Genomic DNA, 17,591 nt, shown 5'->3' with positions numbered 1-17,591 from the left:
TGACTCATCGTTACCGGGGGGGGGGGATGATGGGGATTCTTGCCTCCTGCTGAGGTGCCCCTTCCAGAATCCGGCTGGACTTCTTCACTTCCGCAGCTCAGTTACGGAAGCCTCTCAATCACACCCACACGGCCCCCCCCCGCCAAGGACGCAGAGCCCCTGTCACTCAACAGCACCCCCTTGGCGAGTTTTCTGCAACTGACATTTAGTCACGCCAATTCCTGGGCTCTTCCAAGCACCCGGGGGGGGGGGGGGGGTGGAGGTGATGCTGAAAGCATCAGGCCACACCCATGCAAACGTATGACATCATCGGCAGGTGACACAACCGGTGACACAGCTGGTGAGACAGCGGATGAAACAGTGATCCAAAGACGGCCTGTGCCAACTGAGTCACCTGGGTGGGGAGGCGGGGCGGGACTGACATAAGTGGAATGTGGGAAAAAAGGGTTTGACTGAGACAACAGTCCCCCCCCCCGCCCCAACAAACCGGAGATGGACTGTCCCTCACCGGAGCATCAGGGGTCTGACAGCACAGTGTCAGCAGCACGCAACTGGAAAGACTAGGATCCATATTTTAGCATGTTAGCGTAGCATCACACGTGCAACTCCCTTTTCATGACGGAAAGCAAACAGGGAGAACACGAAGCAAGCGCACACACACACACACACACACACACACACACACACACACACATATACACACACACACACACATATACACACACACACACACACACACACACACACACACACACACACACACGCAGTTGTTATTCCCGTAAGCTGCAAGTGGGCGAAGTCTGATTTCTGAAATCTCGTTTTAAAAAATGCTTTAAATTCTGATTATAGCTTAAAAACAGTAGTGATGTTGGCTTTCCTTCCAGACACAGTTAATGCGGAGCTTCACTGGAAGCAAACAAACGCAAGTGGTAACAGAGCTGTCACCTCAATGAGGCTGACCTAAACAAGGTATGCGATTACAGAAGTACGAGTCCCTAAATTAGACAGCAGCAAAGATAAGTGCTAAGATAATATTACATCTATCTTGAATTTCATCTGCCTGTATGGCGGTATATGGTGGTCATACAGTGTGGAAAAAAAATAAAATAAATTGTGCAATAAAAACAGATTAACTAAAATGTAAAAGAAAATACAACTTCATTTGTCTTCCATAATTGTAAACATAGTAGAATCCAGGCAGCAGAGTGCACACACACACACACACACACACACACACACACACACGCACACACCCATAGCCAAACAATGGGCAATTCAAAGGCGATAATTCAACCTTGTGATTTTGCTGTGCAGGAGGAAACCCAAACAGACCCCGCCCACAGCCCCGCCCACAACCCTGGAGATGTGAAGCGATGATCCTCCTCACTGCAGACCCCCACGCCGCCAACACATCACGTCTCTGTAATTAACAAAACCTTAAAATCCCTTTGAACGGCACGACGCGGAAAACGGCAGCGCTCACGCGAGACACCCAGCCTGAAGCAGTGTGTACACACAGGTTGTCTAACCAAGCCTGAATCCCTGAAGTGAGCGTGTGTCACACAGACAGCTGCGCTGCCCTTAGCGCATGTTCCGCGGTAGCAGAACAGAGACACGGAGCCGATCTAATGCCAACAGGAGATGTGCTTTGGTTCTAAACGGCCAAGGATCCAAGAACCCACTATTGCACTCACTGATGAAGGAGGATACCTCAGGAGATTTAAAAGATGATTTAAAATTAGATTAATCATTCTGGTCATAAATCATGTGAAGGACGAGTTGAAGCCGGGATTTATTTAATAACCGCTTTGGATTTTCCGCACCCGTCATCCGCGTAAATCGCCGAGGCTCCTCACCCTGTAGCCCATATACTGTGTGGCTCACATCCACAGAACATGCCTCCCTTCCCCCCCCCTCCCCTTGTGAAAATCATCCCCAGCCAAAGTCCACTAAAGCCATCAGCCTCATTAAATGCTGCTTGGTTTGAGTCCTGCCCGCGGCCTCTGCCACATCTGTATGCAAACCGTCCCCTTGTCAAGTCATTCCACAAACCAGTAGACACACGCGTGTCAAGCTCAAGGTCTTGCACACGCGCGTTTACGAGCCGATGCCACATGGATAAGCGTGCATCTGATGTGGTCTGCAGGATTTCTAAGACATCGTGAATCCAATGCCAGTGCCTTGCTGAAAGACCCACAGCCCAGACTGGGGCTACAACCAGCAACCTTCTAATCACAGGCACCAAGGCCCACTGAACCACATGCTGCTCCTGTGACTCACCCAGGTTTCCAGAATATCCCCTAGGGATCAAGTTTCTCTCATCAGCTACCCAGCATAACAGAAGTGGATGTGCTTATTCACTATATAGGGATTAAGCTTCTCCCCATCACCTTAACCCAAAATATTCCCTTGCACAATTGCAGGCACAGCCAGTGTGAGGCTGTCCTGTCGCTCGTCTGGCATTTATTATATATTTTTGTAAACGGGGGGCAGCATGGTGGTGCAGTGGTTAGCACTGTATGGGGCGGCATGGTGGTGCAGTGGTTAGCACTGTATGGGGCGGCATGGTGGTGCAGTGGTTAGCACTGTTGCCTCACACCTCTGGGACCTGGGTTCGAGTCTCTGGCTGACTTAGATGTGTGCGGAGTTTGCATGTTCTCCCCATGTCGTCGTGGGGTTTCCTCCGGGTACTCCGGTTTCCCCCCCACAGTCCAAAAACATGCTGAGGCTAATTGGAGTTACTAAATTGCCCTAAGTGTGCATGTGTGAGTGAATGGTGTGTGAGTGTACCCTGCGATGGGCTGGCTCCCCATCCTGGGTTGTTCCCTGCCTCGTGCCTATAGCTTCCGGGATAGGCTCCAGACCCCCCGCGACCCAGAAGGACGAGTGGTTTGGCGTGTTGTCTCAGGACGTATGCAGGGAGCCTGTAGGCCAGCCTCCTGCCACGGGCAACTGGTTAAAAGGCTTTACACCATGTGAGACTCAGCCAGACAGGAATGGAGAAGGGCTGGGGAGGGGCAGAACCAGGGGAGGCACCGCCGATGTGAGAGTACAGTGATTGGGGAAGAAAAAACAGAAGGTCAATATGCAGGGGGGGTGAGGACGATACTACCAGCAAGGGGGGCAGGTGGCACCGCTAGAGATCAAAGCGGTCAGATGTGGTAACGCCGCCTCCTTCTCCTGACAGAAAGCTAGGAAATGATGCCCCATGTGGCAGGTGTGGGGAGTTACATCAGTCAGGGTGATGACAAGGGCCGGGGGACTTTGAGATGGCCACTCAAACTTCACGAGGAGGTGAGTCTCCATATCAGGGAATGCGGAAAAAGACACAAACCGTACACAGTCTCAGTCTCACATGGGTCACCTGGACCAAGACAACTCATTTCAAGATGGCCACCAACTCCAGCATGAGCGCGACACAGTGCGGCCCGTCCGCCGTGCTCTGTCCCAAGGTGCCGGTGGCATTTATCACAGAACCTATTACAGTACAGCAACTGAAACAGAGCACGAAATATCACTGTCCCACCGAAGAGCCGGGTCACACTGACAAGCGGGGCATGCTGCATCTCTGCAGCGTTATTCTATAATTTGTCTAATTCCCAGAATAGCGGCAGGGCTCCTAAGGTGAACCGAGAAAGGGATGCCGCCCCCCCCCCCACAACCCCCCCCCCAATCTGCTGCCGGGTGATAGGAAAGCAGACGCTGTAATCTCCGGGAGCTCGGAAACCGACTCCGAAGGCATTCACGGCGGAGGCAGCGGGAGACAGAGCACGGCGCCTCATGGGAGGAGCCCCAGGCCCCAGGAACAAAGGCCCCCCCCACACGGAGCTATCGACCAGTGCCAGCCACCGCCACCGCCGCCGTGCCAGGCTCCCCGTGCGGGTGCCGCGATCCATTACCCCGTCAGGAATATAAATAACTCCAACAGAAAGGTCACTCAGGAAAGACAGTTCAGGAGAGGAAATGTGTAGCCAGCCGATGCAAATTGAAAAAAAAAAACAAACAGCGGGACGTGACCTGGCAGGACCGGAGAACATCCGTAAACACATCCATAATCAGGGAAGCGCTCGTTAAACGGTGCCGAAACCCCAAGAGAAATGAGGATTAGCTCAAACCCACACGCTGTCCCGACCCCAACCAAGGCTGCCTTATTATTTAACCAAAAGATGAAGGCCTGTCAGCAGGGGGGGGGGGGCCGTCCCGCAGCGATCGGCCATATGGATCCATGCATCCAGGCGACGGGGAGCCGGAACACCGGCCGGGGCGGGATGTGACCCTGGAAATGCGCGATCCAGAGTGTGCCGGTACTGTAAGTACAACAGGTGGGAAGCGGACGCCCCAGAAGCTTCTAGAGTCTTGGCCCAGCCTGCTAGGGTGGAGCTCAGCATGTTTCAGCAATTACATAAGCAGAAGATGACGCTGGAGCTGCCTGCAGAGGAACGGACTTCAATTTAACGTCGACGAGGCTCTTAATTAGCAGGTGTCGAGTTTTAAAGGATGACAGGAGTAAATAATTCAGGCCAGCCTTCTGAATTTTGATTAATGCATCTTCTGGCGAAGATGATGTCGACGCGGGAGTCGGGATGCCGGCGTCATCCCACCCTGTCATTTCCGCCGTTCGTTCCTATCAGCAGAGCTCGAAAAACCCTGGCTGTCAAACGCCCGAATCCACACGAACGTCTGAGGGGTTTAAAAAAAACCGGGCCGACAATTAGCGGGAACGGCGGAAGGTCGATAAGGTGGTGCTGGTGTTTATTTGGCAGAGTGCTGGAGGTTAGATAAAGGGAGGCATTAGTGGGGTAATTGCCCGTCCCGTCGGATCAGGGCTACGGAGACGCGGAGGGCTTCAGAGCGAGAGAGCAGGTTCGGCGAGAAGAAAGCGAAGAGCACAGAAACCGATAATGGCTGGGCAGCCCCATCGCACATCAAAGCGGAATTAAACAAAAGACTTCAAAGTAGTTTCACTCATAGGTTAAAGTGGGCAGCCAGGATGGAGGAGGACGAGGCAGCAGGCCAAAAACAAACAAACAAAAGCAGGCAGAATTTTCATTGGGTGGCCAAACATTCATGGACGACTGAAGGCAAGACCCAAATGGACCAATCATGTTCTAGCCTGCAACCGGTCAAATTAATTTCATCTGGATTTAAGTGTGTCCACGGTCTAAACAAAATTAATTCCCAGAATGAAAAGTGAGCATAAACCAACATTTAAAAGCCCTGCTTTATCAGTAAAGATTACCCTGCCCATCCCTGTCAAAACCGGAGGCCTGTTATTTGGCCAGAGAGCTTTCACGCAGTCTTAGCATTTCAGTTACAAACTCAGCAGCTCCTCGAATCCATTCAGATGGAAAATTCTTTTGCATGAAGCTCACCTCACCATGGTGGATTGTTATAGCGACAATTATAAACCCAGGCGGGTGTTGGGTGATGTGGTACGTGATTAGCATGCCCTCCTCGCTTCAGTGCGGGTTTCCTCCAGGTACACGGGTGCCGCCCCCCCCCCCCCCCCCCCGTACAAAAATCACAAGGTATGGCAAATCAGTTTCTCTGAAACCGTGTGGCAGGATGTGAGCCAGTACTCTGCTATGGACTGGGGGCCAAGATTATTCCACCACGATAACTGCAACCCGGCACTTGATAAGTGGTTACGGATGGAGGGATGGAATCAAAGATCAGGTAAGACTCAATCATCAAAGCTCCTTTCCTGTTTAGTAGGACGCTGGCCAAATGACTTGAGTTGCAGGCAGTTACTGAGAACGGCCTCCATGCCAGTGAGACACTGCACGCTGGGCCACAGCCCGGGAGAGAGAAGTGTGTCAGGCCACAAACACGGCCGCAACAGGGAAGCAACACAAAGAAAACCGCAACCGAGTCGGAGGTAAAGCACCTGTGCTTCGGTCCAAGCTCTACACTGCCTGGCACAGAGGGCAACCGCTGCACGAGGCCAGCCAATTAGGGCGTAGGGGGCGTGGCCTCTGACTCCACTGCCAAGCCATGTCTGTGATCGAGCCATTGTCTTTCATGGAGACGACACCGTTCCATCGGGGATAGTACACACACACACACACACACACACACACACACGTTTGTATCCACATCTTTTTGGGAACCATCCATTCATTCACCCAGCCCAAACCTTAACCATAAGTAACCAAACAAAATATAAGACTCTTGGCATCTTTACTTTAAGTGCATTCACAGATTTTTAAAGAATTGAGGTTTTAACAAATTGTAGGGAATTTGGTTCCGCACAATGCTGTAAATGCAAACCCACGCATGAGGCACAGACAGACGTGACGGAACAGAACCCATCCATCCATTTTCCAAACTGCTTATCCTACTGGGTCGCGGGGGGTCCGGAGCCTATCCCGGAAGCAATGGGCATGAGGCAGGGGAACAGAACCATCGCAGCGATATGTCAGAACAGCATTAAACCTGCCAACATATAACATTAGATGTACACAGTCAAACAGGATGAAGGGCCATAAGAGGAATGTGCACTCAGAATTTCTCTGAAAGGAAACTGAGAGGATGAGATGCGCTTGTAGGACCAGGGTTACCGACAGACCGTCCGCAGTTCCCATTCCCTACAGCTAAAAACCAGTACAGTCCCCTAAACCGCACTTATAATCAACTAAATTTTGACAGCGGAGTGAAGTAATTTGAGAAGCTATTTTCCGAGTTGTACACAAACCATACCGGTGATGTGTCACTTGAGAAGGTCACTATGAAACATGTGCTCACTGAACTGGGACAGACATTTAAATTCCCCACATCAACGGCACGTTCAAAACAACGTTGCAGCTCTGAAGCTGTCAGGTGCGTCTGGTAGATCTGAAAAATCAAACCGCTCAGAACATCAGTCCACTGAGGCCCAGGATGCCGGTTTGGAGGCACCTGGATGAATCACAGAGCTGCTGCAGATAATGATTCAGTTTCTGTTCTAATACCTACTTAAAAATCAGCAAGTGTTTTAATCAGCGTTCAGCTGCCAAGGCGTCCATCATAAATCAGCTCATCCATCTCCTGCAGATCTGGAGAGAGGGAGCTTCACGTCTATTCCAGGAAGCCAAAGCATGGAGTTCCATGAATGAAAAGGCAGCTTAATCGCAAAGTATTTACTCTCTCTCTCACACACACACACACAAACACAGAAAAGGCAAAAAGGACAAATCTGGTCCAGGGGAGGAAACCCTGAACACAGAGAGAGGCAGTCGAACCCACGACCCGGGAGCCTAGAGAGGCCACAGCTCCCCTCAAAGGCCCACCTTAGCAGCCTGGAGGGAGCAGAGCAGGGACAAACCTCCAAGCTGCGACGTTAATCGGAAATGTGTTTCAGCGCTTGTTTCTCATGCTCTTTCATCGTTCTCTCTGTACCTGCGTTTGCCTTCATAAGAAAGGCAATAAAAACTCAGAGCATCAGCCGATTGTTGAGAAAGGCAGACTGCCTACTGAGACTCACACAGGATTGAAGGGGACTTCGGTGGAAACAGAGCTCTCGTATTGTTTTGGCTCAGTTAAATCTCAGATGTCAGGCAGCACTGACACCCCCACGATCCCCCCCCCGGCCCGCGTGTGTTTCTGTGGAGATGCTGAGGCCCGGGGCGTGTGTCAAACTGGTCGCGTCTGATCAGGGCTACTTGTTTTTGCCCCTGGAACAAACTCTCAGAAGAAAGCTGGACACGAGGCAAATCTGAGCATTAAAGAGGAGCGCGAACACGAGGAGGTCTTGGAGACGGCCACTGACAGCCACACAGCCAGCCTCTTGTAGGGCTGCTTACTCGTACACACTTACTCTAACACCTTTGCAGCAGGAGTGTGATTAGAGGTCGAACTTTGACCTTCATCTGGACACTTATAAAGGTCTCATAACCGGGGTGGTGTGTACAGTAGGCCATTGTAACGACTGCCTTATCTGTGAAAGGCATTAAACACACACACACACACACACACACACACACACACACACACACAAATAGAAAGCACGGCGTTAATCCATCACCGCTGAGGACTGGGGCTGGGAGTCCGCCAGCGCCGAGATGTTCCAAGAACACATCAGCTCCAGCTCTCGCCCCTTGTGTGATCCCCCCCAGCCACCCCTCCCCACACCCACGTCTTGGCCGCGAACTGGCCTGGGAGACAAAGCCAGGCTGCCCCAGCCAGCAAGGTCATGCCAAATGAGCCCACGGCACATCTGTGCCACAGCTACCATCCCATCTGGGGCAGAAATGCCCCCCCTCCCGGCCAATTAGAAAGTAGCACAGATTTGTCAGTTCTGGGACAGCAATTAGTGAAGGATTTAGCTGGTTTTGGCGCAAACAGATGTTGACGAGGGGAAAAAAAGGTATAATATTACAAGGAGACTAAAACCTTTCAGCTTACATGAGATGCAGCACCGATAACTGTTCTCGACGTCTACAGCTGTGGAACAGAAAAACTACACAAGAGGCTGGTTTTACGCATCTACACCCCGTAACCAGAGCAGTGTTACTCCCAGACTGTCCTACATCTGCCTGGGCAAATCCTCAGTCCGCCAGCCGCAGTAAGACGTGCCGGCGACCATTTCCTCTCCCTGAGTAAGATAAACGGCGGCGATGCCTTGTAAAGGAGTCGTGCTCATTTCCTGTACGCAATTCTGTCTGGGAGGAAAAGCAATAACGTGAAATGTGGGGAATCGCCTGGCCCCTGCGTGAACGGCTCGTCTAAGATCCGGAAGGCATCCGACTCAGGAAGCCCAAGCCTCAGGGTAGCGAATCCGGATCCCAACGACGGTGCTATTTTTGGGCTCCCTGTTCCGGGAGCGCTCTGCTCTGATTCAGACATCATGGGGAAGACGGGGAGAGAGAGAGAGAGAGACTGTGACTGGACTTAACCTCTCGGTGATGGGCTTGTCATCATGGTCTTGAGGAGTGTGCTTTTGCCAGAGAAGGAAAAGTCTCAGATACCTCAATGCTGGCATTTTTAAATGTGAGGAGCACATGGGCTCAAACACCAAGCACATGGCAGGGATGTTCAGGACGAGAGGCAGGACGCGGATCTGCTGACAGGATGACATTCGGAACCGTCGCCGGCGAGGAAAAATCGATTGCTATAGAGGACACGGCCTACCAGGAAGGGGATTCTGATGGGGCACAGGCCCAGCCCGGAAGGTACCGGGGGACAGGCTGTTGCATGACGGGCGACCCTGCAGAAACGGCCTTGGGAAGTAAAACGATTTCAGCTACATATGCAGGCAGCTGCTATGCAAAAGGAGAACGGAGCCGGAGGAAGTTTGAGGGGAAGCGATTGAAAGCCACAAAAGCAGAGTTTAGGGGGAAGGACACGGCACACAATGAGTCGCCAGGCCCGGCTGGACACCGGCACTCAGCGGAAGATCAGAGCGGCCGTCGCGAGACAATGCGGCGGGAATAGTGACATTCTGCTGCACTTCCTGCAGGGGGCTCCTCAGGGACCCTTCAGTTTGGGCACATTCGCCCCCCTGACTGGCCGGGCCATCGCTCCCTTCCTGCAGCACTGCTGGGACACACGGACGAAGAGCAAATGCAGAGGACAGAGCGTACCGGCAGCCGTACAAGTGGAATATTCTGGAATATTCTTAGCAGTGCAACCCCCCTCATCGTCGAAAATAAGCGAGGGCAGCAAAATAGCTCGGCGGATCAGGACAAGGGCAGAAGTTTGCTGGTTAAGTCCATTGCTGTTGTACCCTTGAGCGGCACACTCAATGTGAATCACCCCAGAGTTAGGGTTTGAATCCCTCCTACACTTTGTGCGTGTTACGTGGGTATTCTTTGGGTACTCCGGTGTCCCCCCGCAGTCCAAAGATATAAAGATGGGGTGAACTGGCATTCATCTTGTTAATAGTGTGAATTATGCGTCTGAGCGTGTCCTGTGATGAACCAACATCTAAGTTGAGGCCGTACCCCCGCCTCCTGCCCCATGCTGCCTGGAGCCTCGAGCCCGCACCTCACCCCCCCCTCCCCCCCCGCCCCTGACCCCGACCCCGACCCTGAGAGGCATTTGGAGGACGGCTGGATGTATAAATTGAAAGAAAACCTGCTAGCTGTTTTGGATGAAAACATTAGCTCAGCTATGGAAAAGTAGCCAGGACATTGCCCCAGCCCGCCGGACCAGGCCGCTACAATCCAGATGTTAGGAAGGCATGCAGCAGAGGAGAGGCAGGTCACGGGGGCACACCTGACGTAAACAGGGAGAGAGAGCACAATGAAGCGAGTGTTCAAGGCAAGAGACGAACATCCCCCCAGAGGCCAGAAGTGGGGAGCTTCCTCTGCTTCGGGGTGGCAGCAATGTCCAATCAGTAGCCCAAGAGCAGCTGTAGTGTTCAGCCCCTTATTAATACGCACCGATCCTTTTAACAGGGCTGTTACGGGACAATTAGCCCGTTGTGTCATGGTCTGGGCTGCTCACCAGCACTAGAGTGGCTTGCGAGCCACACTGCACCCCTCCCCCCCCCCCCGGATGTGTGAGAGGCCACGGAGATGAGGGAATTTGAGGGAATAGCCGTTAACGAGATGGGAACTTAGTTACGGTGATTAGAGAACACTGGGAGAGTGGCGCAGGCCAGGGGGGAAGTGGTGGATTTAGTACACGAAATACCATTTGTTAGGCTGTATTTACTGGGCTGGTTGGAATGTCAGCGGGGCACCACCCGTTATCTGGCTGGGCCTTCACACCGCTGCTTGAGACCCACAGTCCAGGGTTCACATGCTGCTTGTTTTGATGCAGTTTCCTGAAGGGGGACTTGAACCTCACCTGTACTGCGCCTGGAAGTGGTCCTGGACGAAGCTGTGGCCCCCATTCTGCGGCGCGGCCGCCGGCCCCATGCTGGGGGGTCCTTCCGCTCCAGCCGGATCCTGAAACGGCAGAGATGGTCCATCAGTGGCGTGACCCAACCCCCTCCCGGCGCATTCCCACTCTAGTCCGTTTGAACCGGCTCACACTGCTCCTCTCCTTCCGACGGGTTTGTTCCATTCATCCTTCATCTCTCTTTCCTTCCAGTCGTACCCAGTGAGGAAGCTGGGGGGCCTTACAGCTGTAGATGGGAGCCCGCTGAGCGGAATACCAACAGGGTGAGGGCTGGCGACCAATCACAGCTCTGCAAGGCCACTCCCATCAATGCCATCAATGACCCAGAACAGGCATTCTCCTTAATAACGGGCAAACCAATTATTTTTCAATTTAGAGGATTATTTAAACAAAAGAAAAACAAATATTAGAAATCTGTTTTAATTATTCACAGGAAAAACACAATGCAAGATTAATGATGAGCGCATTGTTAAAAACTCTCTCTCTCTCCCTCTCTCTCTCTCCCCTCCCCCCCCCCCCCCCCCCACAAACATGCACACACAAAGACCTGAGTATAGTGATGTCATGGCCAATCCTCATTGCTCTTAGGGACCGGAGTAAAACGCTGAACTGAAAAGTTATAACGGTCAACGGAAACCAGGTCCTGGCATGGAAACGGCCCCCTCGCCGTCATAAGCACTTCCCTTATGTGAGGACACTGCTTCCCTCCATTAAAGTGGCCCCCAGCTGCCAGAGCCCAGGACCTCAGCCAACAGAGACACGCCATTACGTGTACCAAGCGTACAGGAACACCAGCACGTTCCCTGGCATATTCTGCTCTTTTCTGGTCGAGCTAATTTTATAATATAAAGAAGGCAAATTCAAGATTAACATAATTGCTTTCTCAGATCTTAAAAAGAAATCTTTAAAATGCTGGGGGGGGGTTAAAAACAGATGAAGAATCAGCCAGCGGCAGATGTGACCTGTAATAAAAGTGATATGATAAAAATATCATACTTATGTTCATATCACCCCCAGCCCAGCAGAGTGAGGCAAAACCGGCACAGAACAGCTCCAAAATAAAAACAGAAAACAGACGACCTGAAACAAACCGATAAAAAATGTTTCTCAGAAAAAGGAGCTCACCTATGAACTGGGAGAGCGTTTATCTTGATTTATTTGGTCTAATAACTCAGACGTGGCAGTAACGACCTTGGGAGCAGAATGAGGGCGAAAGGAGCAAAGGAGAGGGAGGCAGCGGACTCACAAACCAGCCCCGGGGCTCGATGACCCAGAGCCAGGCAGTACCAGGCATGGACATGACCCAGAGCGGCCCCTAATTAGCCGCCAAAGCTTTCCACAGGCGGGAAGGCGTGCACGCGTGTAAAACAGATACCTCGAGCATTTACAGTGCCAAGGAGACCGGGTACGCGAGAGACACGGAACTCACGCACAGAGGGAGGCCATGACTCCGAAATGACTCCATGAAATCTACGGCAAAAATGAAAATGCAGTACAGGAGTGGCCATTTCAATCATCATCTGCTTCATTTCGCTAATACGGATAGCTGAGGGGCAAAACTGCAAAGGAGCAGGGCATTATGCACTCGGTCACCATCAGTGTTACTTAGGTGCACCCACACAGCAAATATGGGTAAATGACGCACATCCAAAGCACGGCTACTTCACTCCCATACTCATAGGAGAAGCAGAAACTGTCAGCAAGGACAAGATGAAATTATATGCAGACTAATTAACAAAGAGAGTCTCTGTCAGGTAGGGTTTTCGGAGGAGGATCTACGCGCTACAGGCCTGGTCCTGAAGGGCTCGTTTACGGAGCCCGGAAATGAGGGTAGAGCCCACCCTGCATCAAGCAGCACTGTCTCCTAATCACGCCCGTTCTGCAAGAAGTGGTCCAGGTTCATGGCAAACAGGGCAGCATGTGTACTGCGTGAACCCAGGCTAGGAACGAAAAACAAACAAATGAAGAGACAAATAAACAAATTCAGAAAACACACAGCAGCGACGTGACCTCCCAGACGAAATGGCAGCGCTGCCTGTGCCAGGCATTACAAGCGAATCGCACACAGCGCACGTTCTGCCGGGGAGAACGGGCCCGTTGATCCCAGTGACCGCGGGGGGGGGGGGGGGGGGCTCGGAGGCCACAGGGAACCTGAAGCGAAGTACCACCAAAAGGGGCCATTGAAGGCCCTGGGCCCATCCTCACCGCCTCCAGTGTGAGAGAGAGAGAGGGACTAAACACTGGGAGGAGAACTCAGGACAGGAGCAGCCGTACTGCGGGACAGTGCATTGCTGGGCAGCTCTGCCAAACCTAAGGCTAGCCGTCCCGACGACATACCGGAAAACACCAAAGACCAGCATTTCAGATCAGCCACTTCATGAGCACTGAATGTCCTGCCTCTTCCCATTCCTGAAGGCGGTTTCACACGCCCTTTCAGAGAGCTCTTCAAATATTCACTGGCGGGGACATGCAACGAGTTCCTTTGGTTGGCTTCAAGTGTGAGTCTCTGACACGACGACACAGAAAAGACAAAAACACTTCTACGAATCGACCAACACAAACGCCTGTTCCCTCCCAACCCCTGTTCCAGGATCCATGATTAATTTCTCGCTCCTCCCAGTGAAATCGCTTCAAGGTTTGTGTACTTCACGAACCTTAAATAACGTTATAAAGTCAGGACAGATAAATCCACACTCCAAAACCTTGCCAATAAAACATTTTCCACAGTATTTCTTTGCTTCTGATATAAATAAAATGTGACTGGAAGCTTATGCTAAAAAACAACTTTTCAAATGTCTGTTTTTCTGTTAGATAAATGACGCTGCTATGGGAACAGGAGGCAAAAGAGGGAGAAAAACAGAACGTGGTGAAAAGGACGGACCTGAGCAGGTGGGCAGTGGGACTGTACTTCGGGAAATTCAGAGCTGCTTCCTAACCAGACATCAACAATATCGATATTGGTGTGTGATGGTCAGTGCAGGAACGGTCGATATATTAGTATCATGCACAGTCCTACATGGGAGAAGATAAGCATTGATCTCTTTTGCCATTAACTCATTAATTCGATTTCATTCAATCATTGGAAAGAAAAAAAAACACGCAGTTCCAATACATTTTGTTTCCAGAATGTTAGCAGAACATTCTAGCAATTATTATTTTAAAAGTATGGGCCCCAACTATTTTCCCCTGAGGGCCAAATTCCATTAGCAACACAAAGCCAAAGTTCACTGTGTGCAAATGTGTTTTGTTTTTCTTTAAATGCCAACTGGGATTGGTCCCCCAACGAAAAGATTTGCCGACTAAGGGGGGGGGTCAGGGGGTGGGGGGAATGGGTAATAAGCGTTTTTCCCCACCTAAAAATGATAACATTTCGGGGAATCGCAATGATGTTCTGGTCCGGATGCAGATAGAAGTCAGCATGTTGGTGACCCCTGTTGTGTTTCCAAGCATAAGAGGCATCATTCACTTCCATGACCGGCCCTGAAGGGACGTTGTATCCAATGCAAGGAAAACCCCTGACCAACTGCACACCTCCAAAAGAGCACCGACACATTCAGACACATTCAGGCACGTTTACATGCAGTGATGAGACACACAGGCAGCTCTAAGTCCTCCGTTTCCTGTTCAACCTAAGAACATGTTACACATCACTGGAGTCATTACTGAACCACCGAAAACCAAACCAACTACACAGCTTCCGTCAGTCTAACTCTAACATGCTAAAGTTCTGATGCAGACGGGGTTACGGTTGATTATTATCGGACCACATTTTCCGCATGCAAAGCTTTAAGACGGCAACACAGCAGTCCTCCTCTTCAGTTGTTTTATTTCTGGAAAATTCCACGAAGCCGATTTCGCGAAGGCTCACACCATCCTTGCGGCGAGCGGCTGCCCCCTTTATCTGTCCTCTTCTCCACATCCAACTTTTTTTTTTTTTTTTTACCACCAAAGCATTTCTGTCGTCGATAATGAGCGGAACGCACAGAACGTTTCTCGCCGCCTTTGAATCCTTGAAGCAATTTAAGTCTGCTGACACGACTAAAGATCAAGCAGGAGGACTTAAGCCAAGTCATCGGTGGGAATGATAGCGGACCACGGCAGTGGGGCGATTAAATTTGGGTGGCTTATCAAAAAGACGAGGTCGGTTTCTGTGTGGAGGGAGGTGCAATTATCCAGCAAGGAAGGAAGGCTTCCTCTGAATGGGTGGATGCGAGGCGGAGGTTCCCAGTTCCAACGGACTATGAAGTGAGCCCATGATGCTATGCTAATGCTAACAGACTGAGCGGTAACTCTGAGGGCCAACCAAAACCTTCCCTTGAAAAGTTCTAGCTTGAGACCCATCATTAGCGGTTCTACAAGCCAGGGATAGGGCCTCCTTACAGGGGCGGGACCTCAGTGCTAATGGCCATCTTCCACTCTCTGACAGGCAAGCAGAGTGATGGGGGGGGTCTGAAATTTTGGATTGAAAGAGCCATCATTTACTCCTCTTTTATTGCAAATGAGGCCAAGGCTGATTGTAGCTTTAGGCATGCCCAGCGGCAATTAATTTTAACTGCGCAGACAGACAGGGAACAAGTCCCGTGCATCTTAGTGGCCAACCTGCAGGGGGCGCTGGTCTTCTCATCAACAGCGACCACGCTGTAACAATTCTTAGGCAGATGGCGCAGGAATGCGGGCGCCCCCTCTTCCCTCCCCCCCACCTATTATTTACGAGTATGCCACGAGGGGGGGGCACAGGCTCCCTCGAAGGAGCACCGGTCGTCCTCATTAACGCCAAGAGTGTTCGTGAGGCCCGTGACCTACAGTCCTGCTCTATACGATGCACGGAGCCATTCGCATCACGCGGCACTTCTTACCGAAAGAGCTCTCAGCCACCGAGGCACAGCCTTAGCCGTGGTCTTAAACTAACTTGCTGTCCAGGAAGCAGAGGCTGAAATTACAGCAACTGGCACGACGCTATCAGAGACGAGAATCGCTGCCGGTGTGTTCGAGCCGGTCCCTTTTACGAAGACGACATCTTCGGGCGAGATTTTCTCTCTCTTTGCTGAAACAATCGCACCTATAAAATAGGCCAAAAGGCACTCAAGCAGTACCCTGAACGCGGGAGGAGCAGGTTCAGATGGTACACAGGCTTTCACAAAACCAGAATGAAATGGACGACTGCTGTATTATTCAACCCCCCCCCCCACACACACACACACACCCCTACCCAACCTATTGTCAGCTCAGCCGGCCCAAAATAGAAAACCAGCCAGATACAATAAAACTAGTAACAGTAAGCTGTTCAATTTCCACAGATTCACAGCCGACTTCGCCTGGCCGGCATAATTGATTTCACGGATTTAGATAAATGGTCCACGTCAAAGAACCCAGTGGCGAAGTCCTGTGACCTGTGGGCCGGTGGAGGGATGCCTACATCTACGTCTCCAAAGCTATTTTCCTCCAGATTTGAACTGCTTTTCTGTCTCTAGGGTGCAATTAGAGTAATCCTGCTACATGTCAGGAGGGACCAAAGTAGGAGGACAGCCAAAATCACTTGGCATTCACCGAAACAGGAGGACTAAATCTGGACAGGTAACGCGTAACGCCAGAATCGGCTCTTCAGCCTTGACCGGAGAGGAGTTGCACATCCCAAACTCTGATATCAATATTTTTTGTATTTGGGAAGAGAGACAAACAGAGAGACCAAAAAAGAAAAAAGAGAGACCAAATGATTTTCAGTATCACCCTCACCCACACGTGGGGTGGGTCATCGCACCAAGGCCGCTCTTGGAGGATTCCTCCAGGGTAATCACTGCAAGGGGTGGGGTCACTGGAAGGGGGCGGGACCTCTCACACAGACACCCAATGACGGACGAGTCACCAGGGAGGGAGCACCGACATCCCGCCCTATAGCCCAGGTGACACAGAACGGCACACACCTTGTCACCGGAGACCCAGAAGGTACTGCTTGCCCCGTTAGGCTCGACAGAGTTACAACGCGGAACATGCGCGGCGACGGTTTGAAGAAATGCCAGACTTTTAAGGACGTTATTAAAGGACGGCCTACATGGGGAGGAATATAGTTTAAAGCTCTCAGCCCTGAAATGAAACAACATGATAAAACGCCACACACTTCAGGATAAATGAAAAACCGGTTATAGTTATAACTCACTTTCAGAGCCCTGCTCGGGGACCACGGCTGCCAGTGAACGGTTACTGCGTCTGAGAGATCGTACAGGTGTGCATAGCATCTGTCAAAGAGCAAGGAAAATTTATTTTTAACGACATGAAATTAAATACGTAAAAGGTGGAAGGAGGGACTGTGGTTAGCAGATTATGAGGGGAATTTAATATTTAAGCAGCTCACGCTGAGCTGTTCAAACTGTCAATTAGCTGGCCTCCCACCACAAGGATATGCCTTCCAGGTCACTACCGAAATATAATATGGAGACTGCAGATTGAAGCAGGGTGCTGAGTAATTTTGGATTGTTAGGGCTCCGCCCTGGTGAAGATGCAGTACAGTGAGAGGGCTGGATCTTAAAGGGACGGCGCGCGAATCGCACATTCGACACGGGGAGAGGTCATCGAGGTCGTGCCCGAGACCACAGGTGTGTCACTGCTGTCCCACTCCGACGCAAAGAGGGAAAGAACCCTGGACCAACCTGGATGGAGCAGGCCAGCCGGGATGGCAGCCCCGTCCGTCAGGCCAACGTGAAGGCAGAGGTTCCACATCACAGACTATACACCCCCGACTCGAGTAAAGACCCCCGACTGCGGCGCCGAAA

General features: G+C 51.3%; 1 protein-coding gene across 2 annotated transcripts in view; it reads right to left on the bottom strand.

Annotated features, from left to right (window-relative positions):
- The window catches only part of usp43a (ubiquitin specific peptidase 43a), a 71,890-nt gene that overhangs the window by 34,077 nt on the left and 20,222 nt on the right, over nucleotides 1–17,591 (bottom strand). For both annotated transcript variants that reach the window (XM_049013814.1, XM_049013813.1), the window contains one exon: nucleotides 10,771–10,871. In XM_049013814.1, the coding sequence (XP_048869771.1) occupies nucleotides 10,771–10,871 (101 nt within the window). The remainder of the gene's footprint in view (nucleotides 1–10,770; nucleotides 10,872–17,591) is intronic.

This window comes from Brienomyrus brachyistius, chromosome 5 (genome assembly GCF_023856365.1).
Source record: "Brienomyrus brachyistius isolate T26 chromosome 5, BBRACH_0.4, whole genome shotgun sequence".
Taxonomy (NCBI): Eukaryota; Metazoa; Chordata; class Actinopteri; order Osteoglossiformes; family Mormyridae; genus Brienomyrus; species Brienomyrus brachyistius.
The sequence above is the reverse complement of the archived record's forward strand: the minus strand, read 5'-3'. Positions and strand labels throughout refer to the sequence as shown.